The sequence below is a fragment of the Poeciliopsis prolifica genome, unplaced genomic scaffold, assembly GCF_027474105.1.
Source record: "Poeciliopsis prolifica strain line A6 unplaced genomic scaffold, Auburn_PproV2 SCAFFOLD041, whole genome shotgun sequence".
NCBI classification, from domain to species: domain Eukaryota; kingdom Metazoa; phylum Chordata; class Actinopteri; order Cyprinodontiformes; family Poeciliidae; genus Poeciliopsis; species Poeciliopsis prolifica.
This window is the reverse complement of record NW_026562416.1, coordinates 2,064,672-2,084,490: the sequence shown is the minus strand read 5'-3', so window position 1 is coordinate 2,084,490 and position 19,819 is coordinate 2,064,672. Positions and strand designations below refer to the sequence as shown.

Genomic DNA, 19,819 nt, shown 5'->3' with positions numbered 1-19,819 from the left:
ACCTGGACTTGCTGCTTCTGCGTGTTGAGCATGTTGGGGTCGATGCTCAGGGGCCCCAGGACGCTCATCATCAGCTCCTTCTCTCTCAGCCAGGGGCCGAGCTGATTGGCCGCCGAGGCAAAGCTGCCCAGCCGGTCGGCGCACGTCTCCAGCTCCGCCTGCCGCTGAGCCGCCGTCTGATTGGCCGTCTGCCAGCGGGAGTCTGAGGAAACAATAAACACAAATCACAATATATCACAGGTGACCTATTATCATTCCCCCAACAGGTCTATGTCCTGCAGGTCTGTGTCCTGTAGGTCTATGTCCTGTAGGTCTATGTCCTGTAGGTCTATGTCCTGTAGGTCTATGTCCTGCAGGTCTATGTCCTGTAGGTCTGTGTCCTGCAGGTCTATGTCCTGCAGGTCTTCATGTTCCAGTTTCAAAGCTGAGTTCATCACATGCAGATTTAAGCATCAATCTTCTGCAGATTTGATCATTAAATGTCTCAGATCACCTGAATATGACCTGAGATCAATAAGAAACAGCAGAGCGTACCGATCTCCTGCAGCTGCTGCCTCCAGCCATCGGCCTCGGGGGAGTCGGGATTGTCTGCAATTAGTTTTCTCAACGTACTTTTCAGCTCCTCCACCTTCCCTGAATGCTCCGCCAGCTCTGAGAGCAGAGCCTGAAGGACACAGTTATGAGATTAACTTTCACCAAATGGACCCATTTAAGTCTTTTTTTACAAAGCTTCTAAATCTGTGACCTTGTTTTGTTGGGCCTGAGCGCGCGCCACCTCGGGTTTGGACGGGGAAGTCATCTGCCCCAGCGTCAGGCTTTTCTCTCGGTCGCTCAGCCAGCTCCTGAGCTCCTCCGTGTTCTGCCGGGCCTTCTGCCGCAGCTGCAGAGAGGCCTGCTGCTGGCCCAAACGCTCCTTTAGCTCGCTGCCCACAGCGTCGTAGCGAGCGTTCACGTCTGAGACGGTCACCTGCAGCTCCGTCAGGTCTGAGAGCGGAAATATGGAAATGCAATGAGCTGGAGGAGGAAACTAATAACAGAGATGGACAAGTTGAAAGAAACAAAGTCAACATATAAATATTTTGAAACTAGATGGCCATAATTTTGTTGCTAAATCAACCAAAATTTAGCTGGAGTTTGATATTTTGCCTCAGTATCAGGAAACAATCTTGATTACATAAATAATTAAGTATTAAACTCAAGTTCATTTCCACATTTAAACTCAAACTTCCTGCCATAAACATGGAGTTTTGATTTTCCATGCAATTGTAGTTTTTCAGCGATAAAAATGAAACTGGATTTAAAGACAGAATTTAAATGTCAAACTGTTTATCATCTTCAGCAGCTGCAGCCTTTAAACATGGATTATTTAGAAAACAGACATTTTATTCCAACATTAAAAGCTTCTGTAATCTGACAGAAACCTTTTAACAGTCAGACCAGATTTAATCTTTCGGAAAAGTTCTTACTTTTCTAGATGATTTCTCCATCTGCAACTCCTGAACGGGAGCAATAAACGTCAGAGTCTCTTACTGTAAACGCAGAAGCTTCTCTAAACTTCTGCATCTTCACAGAGTTTGAAGAAAAATAAGAAAATTTGAGCTCTGGAGTTATTTTAACCTGGTTTCAGAATCACAGATTTAGTTTAATCTGAATTTTTGATCTACTGAAAACCAAAAGTGGCTAAAATGCCAAAGTGAGGTTGTAAAGCCAAGCATGTTGTTTCTCTGGTATCCACAGGTTTCAGCAAGTCAAATTTAAGACTTTTCAAGACTATTTCAACGCCACCTTGAACTAAATCTAAGATCAAAACCCTGTAAATATGAGATGGTTGGGAGACCTGCAGGATTCAAACATCAGCAAAGTAGCAACATTTCTGGAGTCTTTTTGTGTCTTTTTCTCACTCAGCTCATTTCCTGAACCTTTAACCCGATGAGGCATCAGTCGCTAACCCTCCTCCAGCCAAGCTGCCAACAACATTCATGCATCTGAAACTTTTTGCTCAAACATGTAAACGCAGTCCAACTTTCGCCTGTCGCCTTCGTTTGTAGCTTCTGATGTCATGTCAATCATCCATGATGGACACAAAAAGCTAGCGAGCAAGCTAGCAAGGCTATTAGCTAGTTAGCAGTAGCCACAGAACACAATCTGAACACAGATGTCTGAATGAGACTCAGACCTGACAAAAAATGAAATAATCCTGGATCAAATAATCCTAACAAAATTTAAGGCCAACTTGCAAATTGGCCTTAATTTTAGATAGATTAATTTAAGACTTTTTAAGACTGTTTAAGGATGCAGCCACTGTTTCAACATTAATTAAAACATTTTTTGAGCAGTATTAGATTTTTGTCTTTCATTAATGGAAGTTTTATGAAAAAGTTTTGTTCTATGTTATATATTTTTTCTGTCAAATCATCCATGCCCGAAAAATTAAAATGCCAATCCTCTAAATTTTCCCACTTTTTTAGACAGTTGGATTAGATTTAGTTTGTGCTGCAGATTCTGATTTGATGCTGCAGGGAGGACCTGCCCGACCCGGGCCTCACCTTTGCAGGTGTGGATGCCGTTGACGCTGCTGGGACCGGCAGAACCGTTGATCTGAGGAACTCCTGGAGAGGAGCAGAGGGACGCCATCAGAGAAAAACACAGTTTCAGTCCTGGAAGAGGAATGATTGTTTCTAGCTCCATCCATCTTTACCAGTTTTGGTCTGAGGAGTTGTGACGTCGATGATGAGCGACTCCAACTCGGAACCGGTCTTGTTCAGGTCTTGGATTCTGGATCCTTGGGATTCCCAGTCATTCAGTAAGTCCTGAAAACATTTTCCTCATTACTCACCCAAACATCGATGACACCTTACGGCTCCTGAAACATCCCGGCTTTTTATCGCACACCTGGAGCTGCTGGACCCGCCTCTGCAGACCCTCGGTGTTGAGGTTGGCCTCCTTGGAGGGCAGCTGGTCCTGGGCCGTCTGCAGCCAGCGGGCCAGGGAGCCGGACAGGCCGCGAAACTGGTGGAGCTGCTGCTCACAGGCCTGGACGGCAGCAAACCTGACGGGAAACAGGAGACAAAGAGTTTTCACACCCGATAGTCCGATAGACTCGGTTCTACTAGATACCAAAATCGCATTTTCAGCTGTTGCTGTTCTTTGTCAAACCAACTGCACCCTTTGAGGAACAAGTTCCCCTCTTGCACCAAGAACCACTGAAGGAAACGACACAAAAACTTCTACAAAAGATGCTGAGCGCAACTTCCTTTTTCACAAAATGTCAGCAAATATGGAGTAGCATCAGATTTCTCTCTTTTCAGACATTTCTCCACTTATAACTCTAATGCATTTTTCAGATGCATTTTCCCAGAATGCATCCTGCTTTTGGAACAGTATCTGGCTTTTGGTGTTAACATGAGCCTTTAAACCACACTAGAGTTCACCAGCACCAAACCCAGTTTGTAGATTAACCAAAGTTTGAACCAAACCAAACAAACTGCTCTATTTAAACCAACCAATCAGAGTCTGATTACAGCGGACTGGTGTGAAAAAACCCTCATTAACAAGGGAATGCTATTAGCTAGATTCCATCTGCTGGAAGAACAACAATGAGGTCAAAACTGTAGAGATTAATGTTTCAAATAAAAGCTCTTCTTGTTCTGCCCAGAACTCAAAAGGCAGATTTAGTTTCACCTGGTTCAAATTCTGTAAACAAAATCTCAAACTAAGCATCACTTTCTATACAGTTATTAATGAGTGAATCCAACAATAATAATCATTAAATTGGCTCCTACTCTCTGTTGATGTCAAGTCAAGCAGAAAGGGTTTATTTAAAGTTTAAACACAATTTTATTTTTCAACTGCAGATTAATCAATTGGTACAAATGATTAATCTTTCACTGACTAGAGGAAAAGGCGTCATTGCATTTTCTGCAATAAAATACTTTTTTTTCAATTAAAATATGCAATTAAACATCAGAATAACTGATGATAAAATAACTGTTGGCTGCAGCCCTGAGTGTGCAGCTGGTCTTCCTGTAAATACGGGTAGATGAGCTTCACTAAGACCATCTATCCCTCAGCACCACTCCAGGGTTTGTTTTGTTGTCAGAGTTTCTGGTAAAGTCCGGTTTATTCTAAGAAGCTCATGTCTGAACCGGGTTTCCAAAGGCATTTTTTCTTTCCATTCTGCAAAGAGAAAAACAAACTATAAAGTGTTTTTTCAAGGCCGCGAGGCATCATTAGCGCAGCCCTGACCTCTGCCGCTTTGCGTGTAATGTGTGTGGAAGTATGAGGCCGAGCGGCTCAGACCCTCTGTGGCCCAAACGGCCCTGAGAAGCTGTCATTACCGCGCTGCTATTTTCTCTCCTCTGGCATCCGAGGCCGCGGGTGACCCGACGCGGCCGTTTACGGGACAGACAGTGAGCCGTGTTCCTGCCGTCTTCGTTAGCACAGAGAAGCACAAACGCAAACGGAGCAGCTGTGAAACGGCATCTGGAGCGCGGCATCACCAGACCGCGTTCTGCCCCGTCCAGCAGCAGATCCGGTCACAAGATGGTCTCGCAACACGGAAATTTAATCGAACACGTCTGCAGACGGCTGCTGGTCTCCCCGAGACGCCGTCAGGCATGGTTCACAGAGCCCAGGAAGTCAGAAAACAGATTTTATTTTAAGTTTCAAACTTCATCTGATCATCTGACATCTGATTTGGTCTAATGCAGTAATGATTATTCTAGTTATCGATTAGTTTATTGATCGATCGATTAATTGAATAAAAGAAGCTGACACATTCTACAAATATTTTATAGCTTTATACAATATTAGAAATGCGTTAAAAGATGCAATTAAACAATCAATTCCTTTTATAAACAAGAAAATAAACATTTAATTGCCTAAAATATGGAATTTATTTGAAACTGAAACTCGATGGCTTGAGTAGTTTTGGCTAAATCATCTGTTTTATCTTTAGTGCAATATTAATACTTATTTTGTACAATTTTGGTTTAATTATGTTGTTTTTTCATGAATGTTCTTTATTTGGGTCTGAATAAATAAATACTGATTAATTAATTAGTTGATCATTATTCATCATGATGAATATTTGCATTAGAATCCAGACTGAATTACTTGTTAATAATAATTTGGTTTTACAGTGTAAAGATTCAGCAGACGAGAGGCTGATGTGTATCTGGCGCCCCCTGCTGTATTTTATAAGGTGTTTACCTTTCGTTGACGTTTTCCTCCAGCTTGGTGAACTCATCGGTCACATCTCTGACGTTCTCCAGCAGGTTCTGGGTGTCGCTGAGCGCTCCGGACTGGCTGAGCTCGGCGCCGAGGCTGCAGAAGGATTTCAGCTGGCCCGCCTCCTGCTCCAGCTCAGATTTCACCTCCTGGAACCACAACGATGGAAAAAGTTAGAACAGCGACGAAGAAGAAAGCTTCTGCTGAGGAGGAGAACTCCGCTGACCTCGACAGTCTGCCTGTAGTCGTGGACGCTGCGGTCCGGCTGTCCGGCGGGACTCAGGGCCCTCAGTCTGCTCTGGGTGAAGGCCTGCAGGTCGGCGCTCAGCCTCTCGTAGCTCTCCAGCCGGGGCAGCAGCCCCTTGAGCTGGGCCTCCCGCTCCGCCTGGCTGCTCTGGGCCGCGGCGTAGCGCCGGGTCAGGTCGTCCAGGCTGCCATGGAGGCCGGGAGCCGCGGAGGCGTCGGAGCTCTGCAGGAGCTTTGAGACGGCGTCGCGTGTGGCGTCCACGCTGCCCTGCCTGGACAGGAGCTCCTGGCGAAGTTTCTGGGGAAAAGAGAGGAAACAACAAAGTAATCCATCATCTGGATGGATGGATGACAACATCCAGTAAATTTCTTCAGGTGCATCTAGAAAAAAGTTTTATTGTGAAGGGTCAACATGACTTCCTGAGTTTGTTACTGACAGAAATTATCAGAAATTTCCATATTTCTGAATTTAAGTCATAAAAACTGAAACATGGCCTCCTCCCCATCGGTTCTGTCGTTTTATTTCTGCTCAGTGTTTTTCACCCCCTCAGCTCCTACCTGGTTCTGGGTCAGTGCGTCCTGCACGGCCTGGGCGGTGGGCTGGACCGGTCCGGGGTTCAGAACCAGCTGGTCCAGCCAGCCCAGCAGGCCCTTCAGTCCCTCCTGAACGCTGACGGACTGCGCCACGGCCGTCTGCAGCTGCTCGGCCCGCTCTGACACCGACGCAGACAGGCTGCCGAACCGCTTCTCCAACCCGTCTGCAAGGCGAAGAGACGCTTAGCCACTCAAATAGAAGAAGACGAGGAAGAAGAAGAAGAAAAGAAGAGAGTCAGTCCAGAACATGGCGTCACCTGCAGCGCAGAGGATGTCCACGGCTTTCAGAGACGGAGATTCGTCGGCGCTGACCAGATCTCTTCCTGCGCGCTTCACCTTCTCCAGCTGGACTGAGCGCTCGGCCAGCTCATCCTGCAGCAGCTGCAAACACACACACACACACACACACACGCACACACACACAAACACGCACACACACACAAACACGCACACGCACACACACACACACGCACACACACACAAACACACACACACACACAGACACACACACACACCAGTGCAACCATTTCATTAATATTTAGGAATTATTTACACAAGCTCCTGCATTTTGCTGAAAATGTTTTTTCCTTATTGGTTGTTATAATTGCTCTGACTGAATGTTAACTTCTGGGACGATTTATCGTCCAGCAGAATTTGTTATCATGATTCATCAGCATTAAAAGCTGCGACGCTGACGCCTGGAGGAACTGCTCTCTGTTCTGTGAAAGCCTTGGTTCTGCACCTGAACCTGCCGCAGGGAGTTCTGGAGGTTCTGCGGATCCGTGTCTCCGCTGGACTTGGCTATGCTTTGGTTTTGCTCGTGAGCGTTGAGCCAGGAATGAATGGACACCACCTCGTCCTGGTACTGCTGGTACCGCTCCAACAGGCCCCCCAAACGGCCGCCCAGCTCTGTGGACTGAACCAAACGTTTTTATTAAAACGGAGCGAGAAAAAACGTGAGCCAGAAGCAGAACGTGGCGCAGCTCCTCACCTTGGTGTGCAGCGTCGTGTATCTGTGGTTGGCGTCCTGCAGCTTGTCAGAGACGAGCTGCTTGATGCCGTTCAGAGCCGGGTCAGAACCTCCAGCTTGCTCCAGAGCGCCCTGAACCGAGTCCAGAACTTTCTGGCCCGAGATGGAGACGAAGCGAAGGTCGGCCTTGTGGCAGATTACATCCTCGCCCAGCTGGGAAGAAACACGTTCACAGCAAACCACACGTTGAATTTGGTACAAAGACGACGTTTAACGGCTCCAACTCCTGAAATATCATTTTATGTTTTCATGGTTCTCTTACAGAATTGAACAAAATCTAACAAAAACTCCCAAATTTTAATAACGTTAAGATTTAAAATACAAGCCGACTTTAGATGAAAAGTATTAACTTCATTGAAACGATACAAATAAATAATGTTAAAGGTAAATGACCTTCATGCTCAAATTAAATGCTTTCAACACAATATGCAAAGTAGAAAAAAAAACCTTTCATTGAAAACGCTTCATTGAAATTCAAAGATTTTAAGGATTTCAAGCCTCCGTGTGAATCTGGAGTTAGCGAAAGTCTGTGGGAAAAATGTGATTTAAAGGAAACATGTTGATTTGGAGGCATTTTAGGAAAATAATCCCAAACTATTTGGCTGCGGATGGAGAACTCTGATAGCTTATCGGAGGCTTAATGCATGATTAACGGGGAAAACATCCCGGTTAAGTGCTGCTAACTGGAGCTACTTCTCAGAAACCAGCAGCATTTCTGGACATTTCTGACTCATTTTCAGGAAACAGAGCAAAGCTTATCGCTCATAAATCCGTCTCATTAACATTAAAAGCGTTAAGATGGAGTGAAATCTGTTTCTGCTGCACCTTTCTGTGTTGCTCCAGCCTGTCCTTCAGGCCCTGCGCGTCAGTTTCTCCTTCCCCCAGAGAACGCAGCTCCTGTTCACTTAGTTCCAGCCAGGCGCCCAGGTTTCCGTGTTCCTGCAGGAATTTGGTCAGCTCGTCCTGCAGAGCCGCAGATTTCCTCAGACGCTCCTGAAACCAAAAATATTTACTAAAATACGAGACTTAAAGCAGCGGAAAAGGATGAGAACATCTGTGGGAACGCAGGCGAGAAAGAAAGTAAAAACAGTAATAATTTCTATTAAATTTGAGTTTTAATAATAAATATCATGCTAGTAAATTGCATTCAAATTAATATTTATTTTTCTTTTTTTCAACTGGACACTTTCCTCTGTTTACAATAATTTAATAGATTAATATTTTGAAACAAAAAAAAGGATGAAAAGTTTCTTCAAAAACAAGAAACCCAAATAATATCAAAATAAAAACTGTAACAAATTGTAAACAACTTATTAATGTCCATAACGTATTTTTCAAGTGTTTATACCTGACAGCTGTGCAGCCTGTCCTGGTGCTGGGCCTGCAGCCGGTCCAGCGCGGCCCGGAGCCGCTGCTTCTCCTCGGGGGGAACCGTGGAGTCGGGCTGCTCCAGCAGGGAGCGAGCTGATTGGCTGATCTGCAGCAGCTGCGCCTGCTGAGCCTGCAGCTGCTGCAGCTCCGACTGCGAGCGGACAGTCGAGTTTCACCGGTTAAAACTGACATCACTGAAAATACCAAACCTAAAAGTAAAAGTACAGGAATCAACCTGCAGCGTCTCCGTGTGCGACTCCAGAGCGCCCTCCGGTGGCGAAGCGGAAGAGTCCGGCACATCCAGCGGCGCTGCGATCCGGTCCAGTCGGCTGAAGGAGGAGAGCAGGGAGTCGATCTGGCTTTGGGTTTCCTGAAGCTCCTCCACTGCTTTCGCCTGCAGACCAGAAGGAAAGACTGAAAAACACTGAAAAACACAAATCTTACCAAGCTAGTGTCTACTGGAAATAATTCACTACACTTAAAATAATAAATACTGACCATTTTTTAAGCATTATTTAAATAAAACAAAGTAATTAGGACAGAATCAATTAGATTGTAATTATTAAATTATTGAATCCATTGAATTGGTAATCAATTAATCATTAGCTGGATTCAAAACAGGCAACTTTCTGAAAAACCCACATATTCAGAGCACTAATTTATCCAAAACAGTATGAAATACAAATAGATTTGCAGTTAAGATGAAAACAACTTTGCTGCAAAATAGTTTCATTACTTGTAATAAGTTCGTTTTGTCTTGTTTCAGGTGTATAAGGTATTTGCACTAGAAATTAAACAAATATTTGGTCAAATGTAGTTTTTTGCAGTGCAGCGTCAGCCTGGACGTCGGGGCTCGGCTCTCACCCTCTGTGTGTTCTGCTGTACCGTCGTACTGATGGCGGCGTCGAGTTCTGACAGCGACGTGTTGGCCGACTCCGTCAGGGCGGCGTACTGCTCCTTCAGTCTTTCCAGCGCCACCTGGAGGTTCTTCTTCTCCTCTGCGCTCAGACCGTCTCCTTTCTCTGCCAGAAACTCCTCCGCCGACCGGATGGCCTGAGCCACGCCGTCAGCTTTCGCCTGTAGGTCCCTCTGCACCTCCTGGAGCCGGGAAGAAAATCAAACAAGGACTAAAATGATTAATCGGTTCATCGTCATTAGTCGTATACAGACTTAGTTTTGAAATGTCTCCTTCCCACATCCTATAGACCTGACAAAAAAATCCCAAAATTCTAATAACTTTGTTCATGTATGAAATAAAAGTGAATTTTTCTTACAATTGAACAGGAAAAGTTCAGTCAGTGGGGAATAAAATCTCTATTAGGTGAATGAAAATGTTTGGTTTCAACTTTAATGTTTCCAAACTTTATCTTAGATTTCTCGTTATTACAAAACTGCAGTTTGTTTGGACCCTGTGAGGTTAATGTGAGCCGTCATTCTTTACCTTCAGCTTTCTCTGCCTCTCTTGCAGGGCGCCGACGTCACCTGACTCCGGTCCAGCCCTCTGATTGGCCAGCAGGCCTGCGGCTCCGGCCAACCACGCGTTGAGGCCTTCCAGCGTCTGAGAGCACTCTGCTTTCTGCTGCTGCACCACCTGAGAGAGACGAGGCAGCAGAGAAAAACACACAAAACCATGAGGAACCCAACATCATCAACCTGACCAGCAGAGGGCGGCAAAAGCATTTTGAACGTTTCCTCACTGATTCTGGCAGAAACAACTAAACATAACTCATGAAGTTCACACTTGGCCAAGCTTTGAGCAGATTGTGTCCAGAAATCACTCTCACACACACACACACACACACACACACACACACACACACACACACACACACACACACACACACACACACACACACACACACACACACACACAGACTTAAAAACACAAAGGGAAATCAAAACATGTATTTGTTTGTTTTTCCTCCTCTTCCTCTGGGTTCAGAGTGAGACAGGAGGAAGAACAGTGAAGCGCCGGAGCCAGAAAGATGGTTTTTGGTAGTCGTTACCGCGGTGATGCAAGCGATTTCTTCTGTGGCGATCTGGAAGAGCAACGCAAACAGGTTAATAAAACACACTTTGTCACAGACGTGCAGGGAAGGACAAACACAGTGAGCAGCGGCAGCGTCGGGGTTTACAGGGGCGGGGTTGTGTTGAGAACACCTCTGTTAAAGTCTTTCAGGTTTAATGTCCAGACTTTGACTAGGCCACAGCTCTGCAGCATGAGACTTTGGTCCTTCATTCAGATGAAGCTTTGATAAACTGAGTTCTGCTGCCATCTCTTTTAGAGAAGAGACTTCCGAATTCCTCCCTACCAAACATCCAAACTGGTTCAGGGCTTTTTTAACTGTCCTGTCATGACCTTTAACCTTTAACGTAGCCTTGTAGAGTGTGAGATGGAGCTCGTTTCATCATTTATCTGAGCTCTGCACACTCTGACCACTAAGCTAAAAGTTTACCATTTTCTCGCTATAAAGTGTCAAAATAGTTTGGAAATTACAACCAGCAACTGTTGATTCCCTTTATGAGGCCCTTTAGAGACTCAAGGGCCACATAAAAAGGTTTGCTGGCCCTGATTTGGCCCCCAGACCTTCAGTTTGACATGTTCTAAAGACTATACTCAACAGGTACTTTCATTTTCAATACTTTAGGAAGTTTTAAAAGCAGATACTTACTCAAGTTATAATGTTGATGTGGTACTTTTACTAGAGTACACTGTTTATTTGTACTTTTACTTCCAGTAAGATATTGAGGATTCATAAGTTCTCCACACAACCGTTAAAGGAAACAAAATAATCCTTCAGGTTTGGATGGTTTGTAAAGGGGCTAAATGGAGGTTAGTGGGTAGAAAATGAAGTCTGAAAGCTTGTTCAGAGTTAAATGCAGGTGAAAGCGAGGAGAGCAACAACTGAATCCCGTTCATTTCCTTCCAAACCTCTCTCTCCCTCGCTTTTTTCCTTTCTCTGTCCTCTTCCTCCCTCCGTCTCTCTCGTCTCCGCCTCTCCTCCTCCTCCCTGCCGCGCTGAGCGGACAGAGTGCCGGCCCAGGCCTCGGCTCGGCTCGACGTGTGGTGGAAGGCCGTCTGCAGCTGCTGCAGCTGCTCCAGGAGCCGCCTGCTCTGCTCGGGGGACAGGTCCTGAGCGCGCTCAGAGATGAAGAGCTGGATGTCGGAGACCAGGCTGCTGACTTCGTCAGAGCGAGTCGAGAGTGAAGACCGGAGCTCCTTCAGGTGGAGAGAAATGTTATGTTAACAGAGAATCTGAGATCATCATACAAATACATCGGTTGAAAGAATGAAAACATCGGGGGAAGCAATTCGTTTCTTCCATCCAGAAACCACAAGAAGAAAACCTTGCAGAGGCGCATGCAGGGTCAGTGAAGGACGGTTACGTCACGGAGACGTTTGGACTGAAACTTTGGACGTAAAGTTTGTCCAAAAATATTGAAAACAAAACATTTGATACTGAAAATGCTTCTTGAAACTGAACAATAATTCTGAAACTTGAGGAATTTTTTAAAGTGGAAAAAAAAATTGAAAGTGAAACATTTAAATGTTCTAATTTCAAATCTTTTTTTGTTTCAAAAAAACATTAAAAACAAACTAAATCTCAAAATTGAAAACAATTCCGAAAAAAAAAAAAGATTTAAACTGAAAGAAAAGTTCAAAATGTCGTTTTAGATTAAGGTTTTTCTTCATTTTCAAATCTTTTGTTTTCCAGCTTGAAGTTTTTGTTAATGGCCTCCATATTTTGGATGTTTGTCTGAGCTCACCTTGCAGAGATCCAGCTGCTGAGTGAACCCATCCTTCCCCGCCGTGTCTCCGTCCATCTGAGCCTCTGTCTCACTCAACCAGGACAGCAGCCTGTCCACATGTTGCCCCAAACATTTCTGCTCAGCTGCCACTGCGTCCTGAAACAGTTCAAACCAACCTGTGAGCGATGCAGCCTCTCCTGTCGCTTCCATCCGCTGCTGTCTGGATCTCTTACCTTGCATGAGTCTCTGTGGTCCCGCAGACTTTGCAGGACGCTCTGGGAGAGCGACCGAGCCGCTTCGTAAGCTCGCGCTAAGCTCCGCCCATCTTTCTCCAAGGCCAGCAGGAGCTGCGGAGGAACGTCGGTCGGTCTGAGCTTCAACAGTCGATCTGCAGCTTCAACTTCTTTGTTTATCTCAGGCTCCAAGTCGGAGAGTTCAAGGTCCAGCATCTGGCGAGAGGATTAGAAAAGGAAAACAAACGTTTGATTCTGTTGGGTTTTAATCCATAAACTGCTTCTCTAACTATGGGAAATAAGCAAAGTACTTTACCTCAGTCCGGTTGATGATGCCGTCCAACGTGACGAGGCTGCGGCCCACCGACTGCTGCTGCTCTTGTTTTAGTCGGACTTCAACGTGTCGGACCATGGAGAGCAGCGCTACGATTCGCTGGTCATGTTCAAGACATTCCTGTCGCAATGATGACTGCAGGGAGACATTTTTACATTTTTACATCCAAAGAGTAACAGATATTCATATCTGCAGCTGAATCTAAGCAAAGCCTCGTTGTACCTTGCTTCCTGTGGACTGTGCTTCCTCTTTGGTCGACAGAGTTTCTTGATTCTTGGAAACTTTTTCTTCGTCTTCTCGGCTCTCATTGCTCAGATCCACCTCAGTCACTTTTACAGATTCAGATTCAATTGAAGCATCTTCTTTAGATAAAGCAGCAGTTTCTGGAGAATCCAGATGTTGCTGCAGGTTTGTTAAAGATTCAGAAACATCACAGTTTTCAGCTGCAGGTGGCTGCAGGTTTTCCTTCCTTTCGCTTTTCTCAGAATGTGGGTCAGGAGCAGCAGGTTGAGTCAAGGAGTTCCTCTCCTGTTTGCTGGAAACCTCCTGAGATAAATCTGTCAAGTCACTCTGGTCTGACTGTAATCCTGCAGATCGCTCGATCTGACTTGTTTGGAGACTTTTGACTCCTTCAGGGTCTTTCTGACTGGCTTTACCAACATCTGACGGTGCAGTAGGGTAACTGACTGACTGAACATCAGTATCAGTGCTCACAGTTAAATCTTTAGACAATAATCTGCTGTCTGGTTGCTTTGCATGAGATCCTGAGGTTATTTTTATATCTTTCAGGTCAGGATCCAGTTTTCCATCGGAGGTGATTTTCTCTTCAGCCGGTTTTTCACTCTTCGGCTCCTTGGTAGTTACACCAACTGACTGATCGTCATCAGAGCTCACCTTTAGGTCTTCAGACAAAATTCTGCTTTCTGGCTGTTGCTTTGCACCAGATTTTGAGGTAATTTTCAGATCTTTCAGGTCAGAACCCATTTTCTCACCTGGCTTTAGCTTCTCCACCTCTGGCTGATCGTCTTGACTCTTTGACTTCTTGGTAGTTGCAACAATAGAATGATGATCAATATCCTTCACGTGTTCAGTCAAAACGATGCTGTCCATTTCTGCAGCTGATTTTGTTGCAGATTGTGGATGTTTCAGATGTGAAGTTGCCGTCTTCATTTCAGGCTGATCTTCAAATGGTTTCAGACTTCTAGGCTTCGTGGTAGCTGCATCAACTGACTGATCATCAGTGCTCACCTTCACGTTTTCAGTCAAAACTTTTCCATCTGACTCTGGTTCTGCAGCTGAAATTGTCGTATTTTCTGGATCTGTTATATGTGATGTTAACTTCTCCATCTCGGTGGGTTTTTTCTTTGTCTTCTTGGTAGCTGCACCAGTTGACTGATCATCAGTATCAGTGCTCACATTTAGATCTTCAGTCAAAATTTTGCTTTCTGGCTGTTGTTTTGCATTAGAAACCATTTTCCCATCTGGTGTTACATTCTCCAACTCAAGCTGATATTTGGTTGGTTTTATACTCTTTGATTTCTTGATAGCTGCTCCAGCTGCCTGATCATCATCATCAGTGCTCACCTTCAAGTATTCCTTCAAAACTGTGCCGCCTGACTCCGGTTCAAGAAGAGATTTTGTCGTGTATTTTGGATCTTTCAGATCTGTGGGTGCCTTCTCTATCTCGGGTTTATCTCCAGTTGGTTTTAGCTTTTTGCTCCTCTTGTTTCTCCTACTTTTTGAGACTGTTTGAAGAGTCTCAACATCTTTCTGCTTAGCCTTGATGTTTTCACTTGAAGATTTTCCAAGCGTCTCTTGAACTGCAGGAATTTCTCCAGGTGTTCTCTGCAGCTCTGTGGGTTCCTTTTTCACAGTTACTTGATCTTTATGGTCTTTCGGTAAAGCAAAGCTTCTCCTGTCAGCGTCGCCTTCTTCACTGTTAGTTTCTGTCTTCTTATCGCCTATTTTACTTTGGTTCTTCTTCCTCAGCGCCTCCAGCTCTTGTGCTGCTTGTTTTTCACTCACTCCCTTCTCAAACACTTTCTTAAGGATGCTCTCTTTAGCTTTCAGAATCAAGGCTGCTTTTTCATCCTCTTTAAGACTTGACTTTGTCAGAGATTCTGCTTCTATGCTCTTCTGCACCTCTGGCATTTCCAGTTGCCCAGCAATCAAAGTCTTCTCCATAGATTCCTTTTTTACCGCTTCCTGCTTAGAAACGTCTTGTGAAGACTTTAGTAACATTGCTTTGGCTTCATCTTCCTCCATCTCAGTGTTTGGTTTAAGAGAAACTTCTTCCTGCTCCATCGTTAATTCCTCTTCCTCTGCCTTCATGTCAACATTCTCTCGCATTCTACCTAATATTGTCCTGGTTACATCTTCCTCCATCTCAGTGTTTGGTTCATGAAGAACCGCTTCCTGCTCCTGAGCTCCCAAAACATTTTCAGTCTCTACTTTCTCTTCAGTCCTTTTCATTCTCTCGTCAGAGGAAGGGTCAGTAGCAATTGGAAGGGAGGAGTCTGACTTCTGCACATTTGCATCTGATGTCATTTCTTCAGTGGCAACAGGAGCAACCTGTGGGATCTCTTTGGTTTCTGGACTGGTGTGATGACTTTGAAGATCATGTTTCATCTCTGCAAGATGAGTTTCAGTTTCTACTTCTTTCCCTCTTGCCTTCTTTTTACTCTTCCTCTTCTTTTTGCTTTTGTTGTCTGACTCTTTAGTTGCAGAAGAAGAGAATTGATCTGACTGCTCCACATCAGTGCAGCTTTTGGTCTGTAAAGACTTAAGGTCCTCATTCCCTGCTGGAAACCCTGGGAAGCATCTGGGATCTTTGGTTTCTCTGTCGACTATAATTTCTTCTGACTTCACGTCTTCAGACCCATGATGGACCATTACTGTGCTCTCAGTGGGTCCACACACCATGTACTCATCTTTTTCTGTCTCCTGGGCATCTTCTTTTTGGACCTCGTCACTACGATCGATTATTACCTGAGTGGATTCTTTTACAAAACCTCTGGTTAAGTTCTCCCCTTGTTCACCCTCATTCTCCATTTTGTCCCTGGGTTCTTGTTGATGCTGATTATCCAGTTTTTGTGGCAGTATCTCTTGAATGGCTTGCTGGATTCTTTTTTCAACATTAGATGCAAACTTGGATAACAGATCCATTGACTGTTCAGGCTCCATTTCTGCTACCATCTCATCTTCGGGATGCAACGGTGACTGATCTGAAATTTCACTTCTGAAAGTCTCGTCATAATTGTGCGTAACTTCTAAACCTCGAACAGTAGATGGAGATCCTGAGGATGTCCTAATGTTTGCAGCAGACATGCTTGCTTGACTGTCAGCTCCCGGCCCAGTAGCTATAACAGTTGTAAAATGGTCATCTGGAAAGTTTTCCTTTAGTGTCTCCTGGATCTCCAAAGCCAGGTCTCTCATCAACAGCCGGGAAGTGATGGCATCACTAAGATCTGACACTCGCTGTCCAGTTGCTGGATCAACCAAACCTCCTTTGACAAACTGGTTGGTGGCTATTTCTTTGACCATATCACTACTTACTAAACCTCTGGCAGAAGCTTCAGGAAGTGGGAGCCTCTCTCCAGTGTAGATATCAATGATCCCACCAGTGTCTGCCTGGCATTGTAGCAACCTTACAGCTGGAACTGGATCAACGCACTTCAAAGAAACAGCCTCTGGGAGGGTCAGGGTCTTCAAGGTTTGCTTATCTTGAACACCTTGGAAGGGCTTCACCTCCAGGAAGCGTTTGCCTGTTTCAATATCAATCTTACCCTGACTCACAAGTTCTGAATAAGGCACAATCTGTGCAGTTTTTGGGTCAATTGTTCCCTGTGTCACCACCGGAGAAGCCATGGCTTCAGTGGCCATCTTGTCATCTAGAAGACCCTTCGACACAGCTTCTGTCAGTGTCAACCTAACTCCATTGTCAGGATCCAAAATGCCTCCGGTTGTTGCCTGGAAAGCAATTGCTTCTGGTTTGGTTGAGGCACTGATTTTTCCTTGATAGATCCATTCTAGTTCCTCAAGCCCAGGAGCTATAGACCGGTCCACCAGTCCTCTATCTACAGCATCAGAGACAGAGAGTCTCATTCCTGAAGCATGGTGGATTATGCCACCTTCAGCCACCTGTCTTGCCAACACCTGATATGCCTCATCAGATCGAATTAACCCTTTCTTAATTGCTTGTTCTAAGGGAACTGCAGTCTTGGATTCAGGGTCGACAACACCCTCCATCTGCAGCTGTAAACTTGCTTTTCTGAGGCTTGCTGCAGAGTCTGTATCCTTTCCTTTGAAAGCCTTTTCAAGAGCAATCAGTTCTTCTCTTTGGTCTTCTTCAATTAGACCCAGGTTTGCTGCTAATGTGACAGAGACTTTCTTATCCCTGCGTAAGTCGACAATTCCTCCAGATGCAACCTGGGCTTCTAGGAGTCGAGCAGCAGTGTTAGGATCAATTAGTCCAGCCTGAGCTGCATCTCTCACACCACAGATCTGACCTTTCTCTATGTCCACAACACCGGCAAGGGTTTTATCTGACTTCAGGACACCCCACATAAGATCCTCATCTAGTAAGCCCTCTTGCATCACTTCCTCCAAGCTCAGTGACTCCCCACTGGTGGCATCTAGGAATCCCCCAAACAGGCCTGCTTGAGCCATCAATTTAACTGCTGTATGACCAGGAAGAACACCTTGAGCAACTGCTTCATCTGGCAGCAGCTTCTCTCCATCCTCTGTCATCAGTCCTCCCTGTTTGAGCTCCAGGACCAATCTCTCAAACTCAGCTTCCTCCCATTGCTCTTCCATCGATGGTTCATCAACTACAGTCTCTGATCCCTTGAAGTCAACGTCTGTTTCAGACACACTTGCTAAATTGGTTGGAGAAATTTTTGTACCTTTGAATTCTTGAGCCTCTCTCAGATTTACCTCCTTACTTTCTTTTACTTTTGGCATTTGTTCCTGCTGCGTCCCACTTTTAATGACTTCCTCCAATTCAAAAGATGTTTTTGTGATTGTATCTTTGACCTCAAGATGTCGAGGAATGGTTCCACCTACAGCATTGGCATTGTGTTTTATTCCTTCTTGATAGTTCCTTGAAAACATTTCACTTTGCAAACTGGGCCCTTCTTCTTTTTCTTCATGTGCTTTTGTGTAAACAGAAGGTTCAGGATCAGAAAGACCATCTCTGTTTTCAGGTAACTTCTGTGGTAGTCTGATGTTCTTTCCATTTGTATTCATCATTTCAAAGTTATCTACTGAAGTTTCCAAATCAGAGCAGTGTTCTTCTGCTTCATTTGGCATTATGACATTTTCCCCACTGCCCAAACTCTGCAGTTTATCTCCAGCCAACTTGTTTGATGACTCGGCTTCACCTGATTCTCCTGCAGCCAAGCAAGAGCCTTTAACTCTGAGCACCAGATCTTGGTCGAGGAGCACCAGCCTTTTTCCAGAATGTGCGTCCACATAGCTGTGAGTCATGAGGTGAAAGAGAAGCTTGTCTTTGGCTTGAACTTCAGGATCGACCCTATCAGTTGGTGAAGCTTCACACATGAAACCTGTAGGAGATGATAGAGGCGGAGAAGAGGAGCTGGTCGATCCCCAGCTCAGGCGGTTTAGAGATGGATTACCAGACTGGTTCATGCTGTAGAGAACATCTGGTATGTGAATGTCTCTGAGACATCTTACAACATCAGAGTCAAGGTCTTCTTCTGCAGCTTGATTAAGTGGTAACACTTTGAGGGTATCTGGAGTGTACAGTCCTCCAACGGCATGTCTCTGCCTTAAGATGTTTCTTGCTAGATCACCTGATATCACCCCTTGTTGAAGAGCCTCTGCAATGGGCATCAGCTCTCCAGATTCAGGCCAAAGGAGTCCTGTAAAAGTCCAAAGAGACTCAAGAACCAACAGAGCCAAACGAGGGGAGAGAAGGTCCCTGCAAATGCTCTCCTCTAAATCCAGACGTTGCCTACTGAGCGGGTCAAGAATCCCTCCATTCTGCAATTGTCGTGCTAACATAGCACAAGCTAAATCCTGGTCCATAAGCCCATGACGAACAGCCTCACCAATTGTCAGCCGGTGGCTAGAACGTGGGTCACTAATGCCACCGGCGAATAGCTGGGCCTCGAGAAGCCTCACGGTAACCGCCCGGTCGATCAGTCCCTCCTGGACGGCGCGAAAGATGCCAACTTTTCTTCCAGATCGGAGGCAAACAGTTCCTCCAGGCTGCTGTTTGACAGGAAGGAGTAGGAGACCTGAGTTGTCATCAGGAATGCAACGAAGCTTCAGCTCTTCTATGTTGACCTTTTCAGCTGTGTTTGGATCAAGCAACTCTTTGTGTTGAATTCTAGAGTAAAGCTTGTTTAAGATCCTGGAAGGCAAAACTCTCATATCCTCTGCTTGCTCCAAACTCATGATTTTTCCACTTGAATCTCTCAGTCCACCACTGTTCATCTGAAGTTCAAGAATACGAAGTCCAACCTCTTCTGTGATCAACCCTGACTCCATGGCTGCAGCTACGGGCAAAAGTTTTTGGTCACCTACAGACTCTTTTATCAACTCCATGGCACTCTCAAGTTCTGCTAGTGACTGACAGGTGTGAGCATCAATGAGGCCTTCAGTTAGACCATGATCCAATGAATAAACCCTTGATGAGTCTGGTCGGACGAGGCCACCCGAGACCAGCTGGGCCTCCAGCAGAACGCTGCAGGTGTCCTGGTCGATGAGACCCCGCTGGGCCGCCTGAAACACCGGGAAGGTTTCCACGGTTCCCAGGTCGATCACGCCTCCAATGGCAGCTCGGTTCTGAAAAAGAAACAAATATCCAGTTCAGACTGATTTAAATAATAAAAGGGTTACAAAACTCAGAGCTACTTCTACTATTCTGTTAATATGTGTTAAAATATACTAATTAGATATAAGAATAAGAAAAAAAGACCTACCACCACCTGCCACAAATTCAGTGTATTAAACAATTTAGTTGAATCTTAATCTAAACTGACCACCAAGCATGCAAGAAGCAAACTG

The 19,819-nt window shown here is 45.1% G+C and overlaps 1 protein-coding gene across 25 annotated transcripts in view; it reads right to left on the bottom strand.

The window, feature by feature from the left end:
• Nucleotides 1-19,819, bottom strand: part of macf1a (microtubule actin crosslinking factor 1a) — a 195,316-nt gene that overhangs the window by 65,263 nt on the left and 110,234 nt on the right. For 22 of the 25 annotated variants that reach the window (XM_055055143.1, XM_055055151.1, XM_055055155.1 and 19 more), the window contains 23 exons: nucleotides 13,010-19,597; nucleotides 12,770-12,922; nucleotides 12,454-12,669; nucleotides 12,239-12,376; nucleotides 11,403-11,690; nucleotides 10,477-10,509; nucleotides 9,912-10,061; nucleotides 9,335-9,568; nucleotides 8,706-8,864; nucleotides 8,448-8,621; nucleotides 7,925-8,092; nucleotides 7,061-7,252; nucleotides 6,812-6,985; nucleotides 6,327-6,450; nucleotides 6,034-6,233; nucleotides 5,456-5,773; nucleotides 5,212-5,378; nucleotides 2,893-3,049; nucleotides 2,699-2,810; nucleotides 2,547-2,609; nucleotides 746-984; nucleotides 535-664; nucleotides 3-202 (listed from right to left, as the gene is read on the bottom strand). In XM_055055143.1, the coding sequence (XP_054911118.1) occupies nucleotides 3-202; nucleotides 535-664; nucleotides 746-984; nucleotides 2,547-2,609; nucleotides 2,699-2,810; nucleotides 2,893-3,049; nucleotides 5,212-5,378; nucleotides 5,456-5,773; nucleotides 6,034-6,233; nucleotides 6,327-6,450; nucleotides 6,812-6,985; nucleotides 7,061-7,252; nucleotides 7,925-8,092; nucleotides 8,448-8,621; nucleotides 8,706-8,864; nucleotides 9,335-9,568; nucleotides 9,912-10,061; nucleotides 10,477-10,509; nucleotides 11,403-11,690; nucleotides 12,239-12,376; nucleotides 12,454-12,669; nucleotides 12,770-12,922; nucleotides 13,010-19,597 (10,377 nt within the window). The remainder of the gene's footprint in view (nucleotides 1-2; nucleotides 203-534; nucleotides 665-745; nucleotides 985-2,546; nucleotides 2,610-2,698; nucleotides 2,811-2,892; nucleotides 3,050-5,211; nucleotides 5,379-5,455; nucleotides 5,774-6,033; nucleotides 6,234-6,326; nucleotides 6,451-6,811; nucleotides 6,986-7,060; nucleotides 7,253-7,924; nucleotides 8,093-8,447; nucleotides 8,622-8,705; nucleotides 8,865-9,334; nucleotides 9,569-9,911; nucleotides 10,062-10,476; nucleotides 10,510-11,402; nucleotides 11,691-12,238; nucleotides 12,377-12,453; nucleotides 12,670-12,769; nucleotides 12,923-13,009; nucleotides 19,598-19,819) is intronic. The other 3 variants (XM_055055150.1, XM_055055136.1, XM_055055149.1) reach the window with 2 other exon arrangements.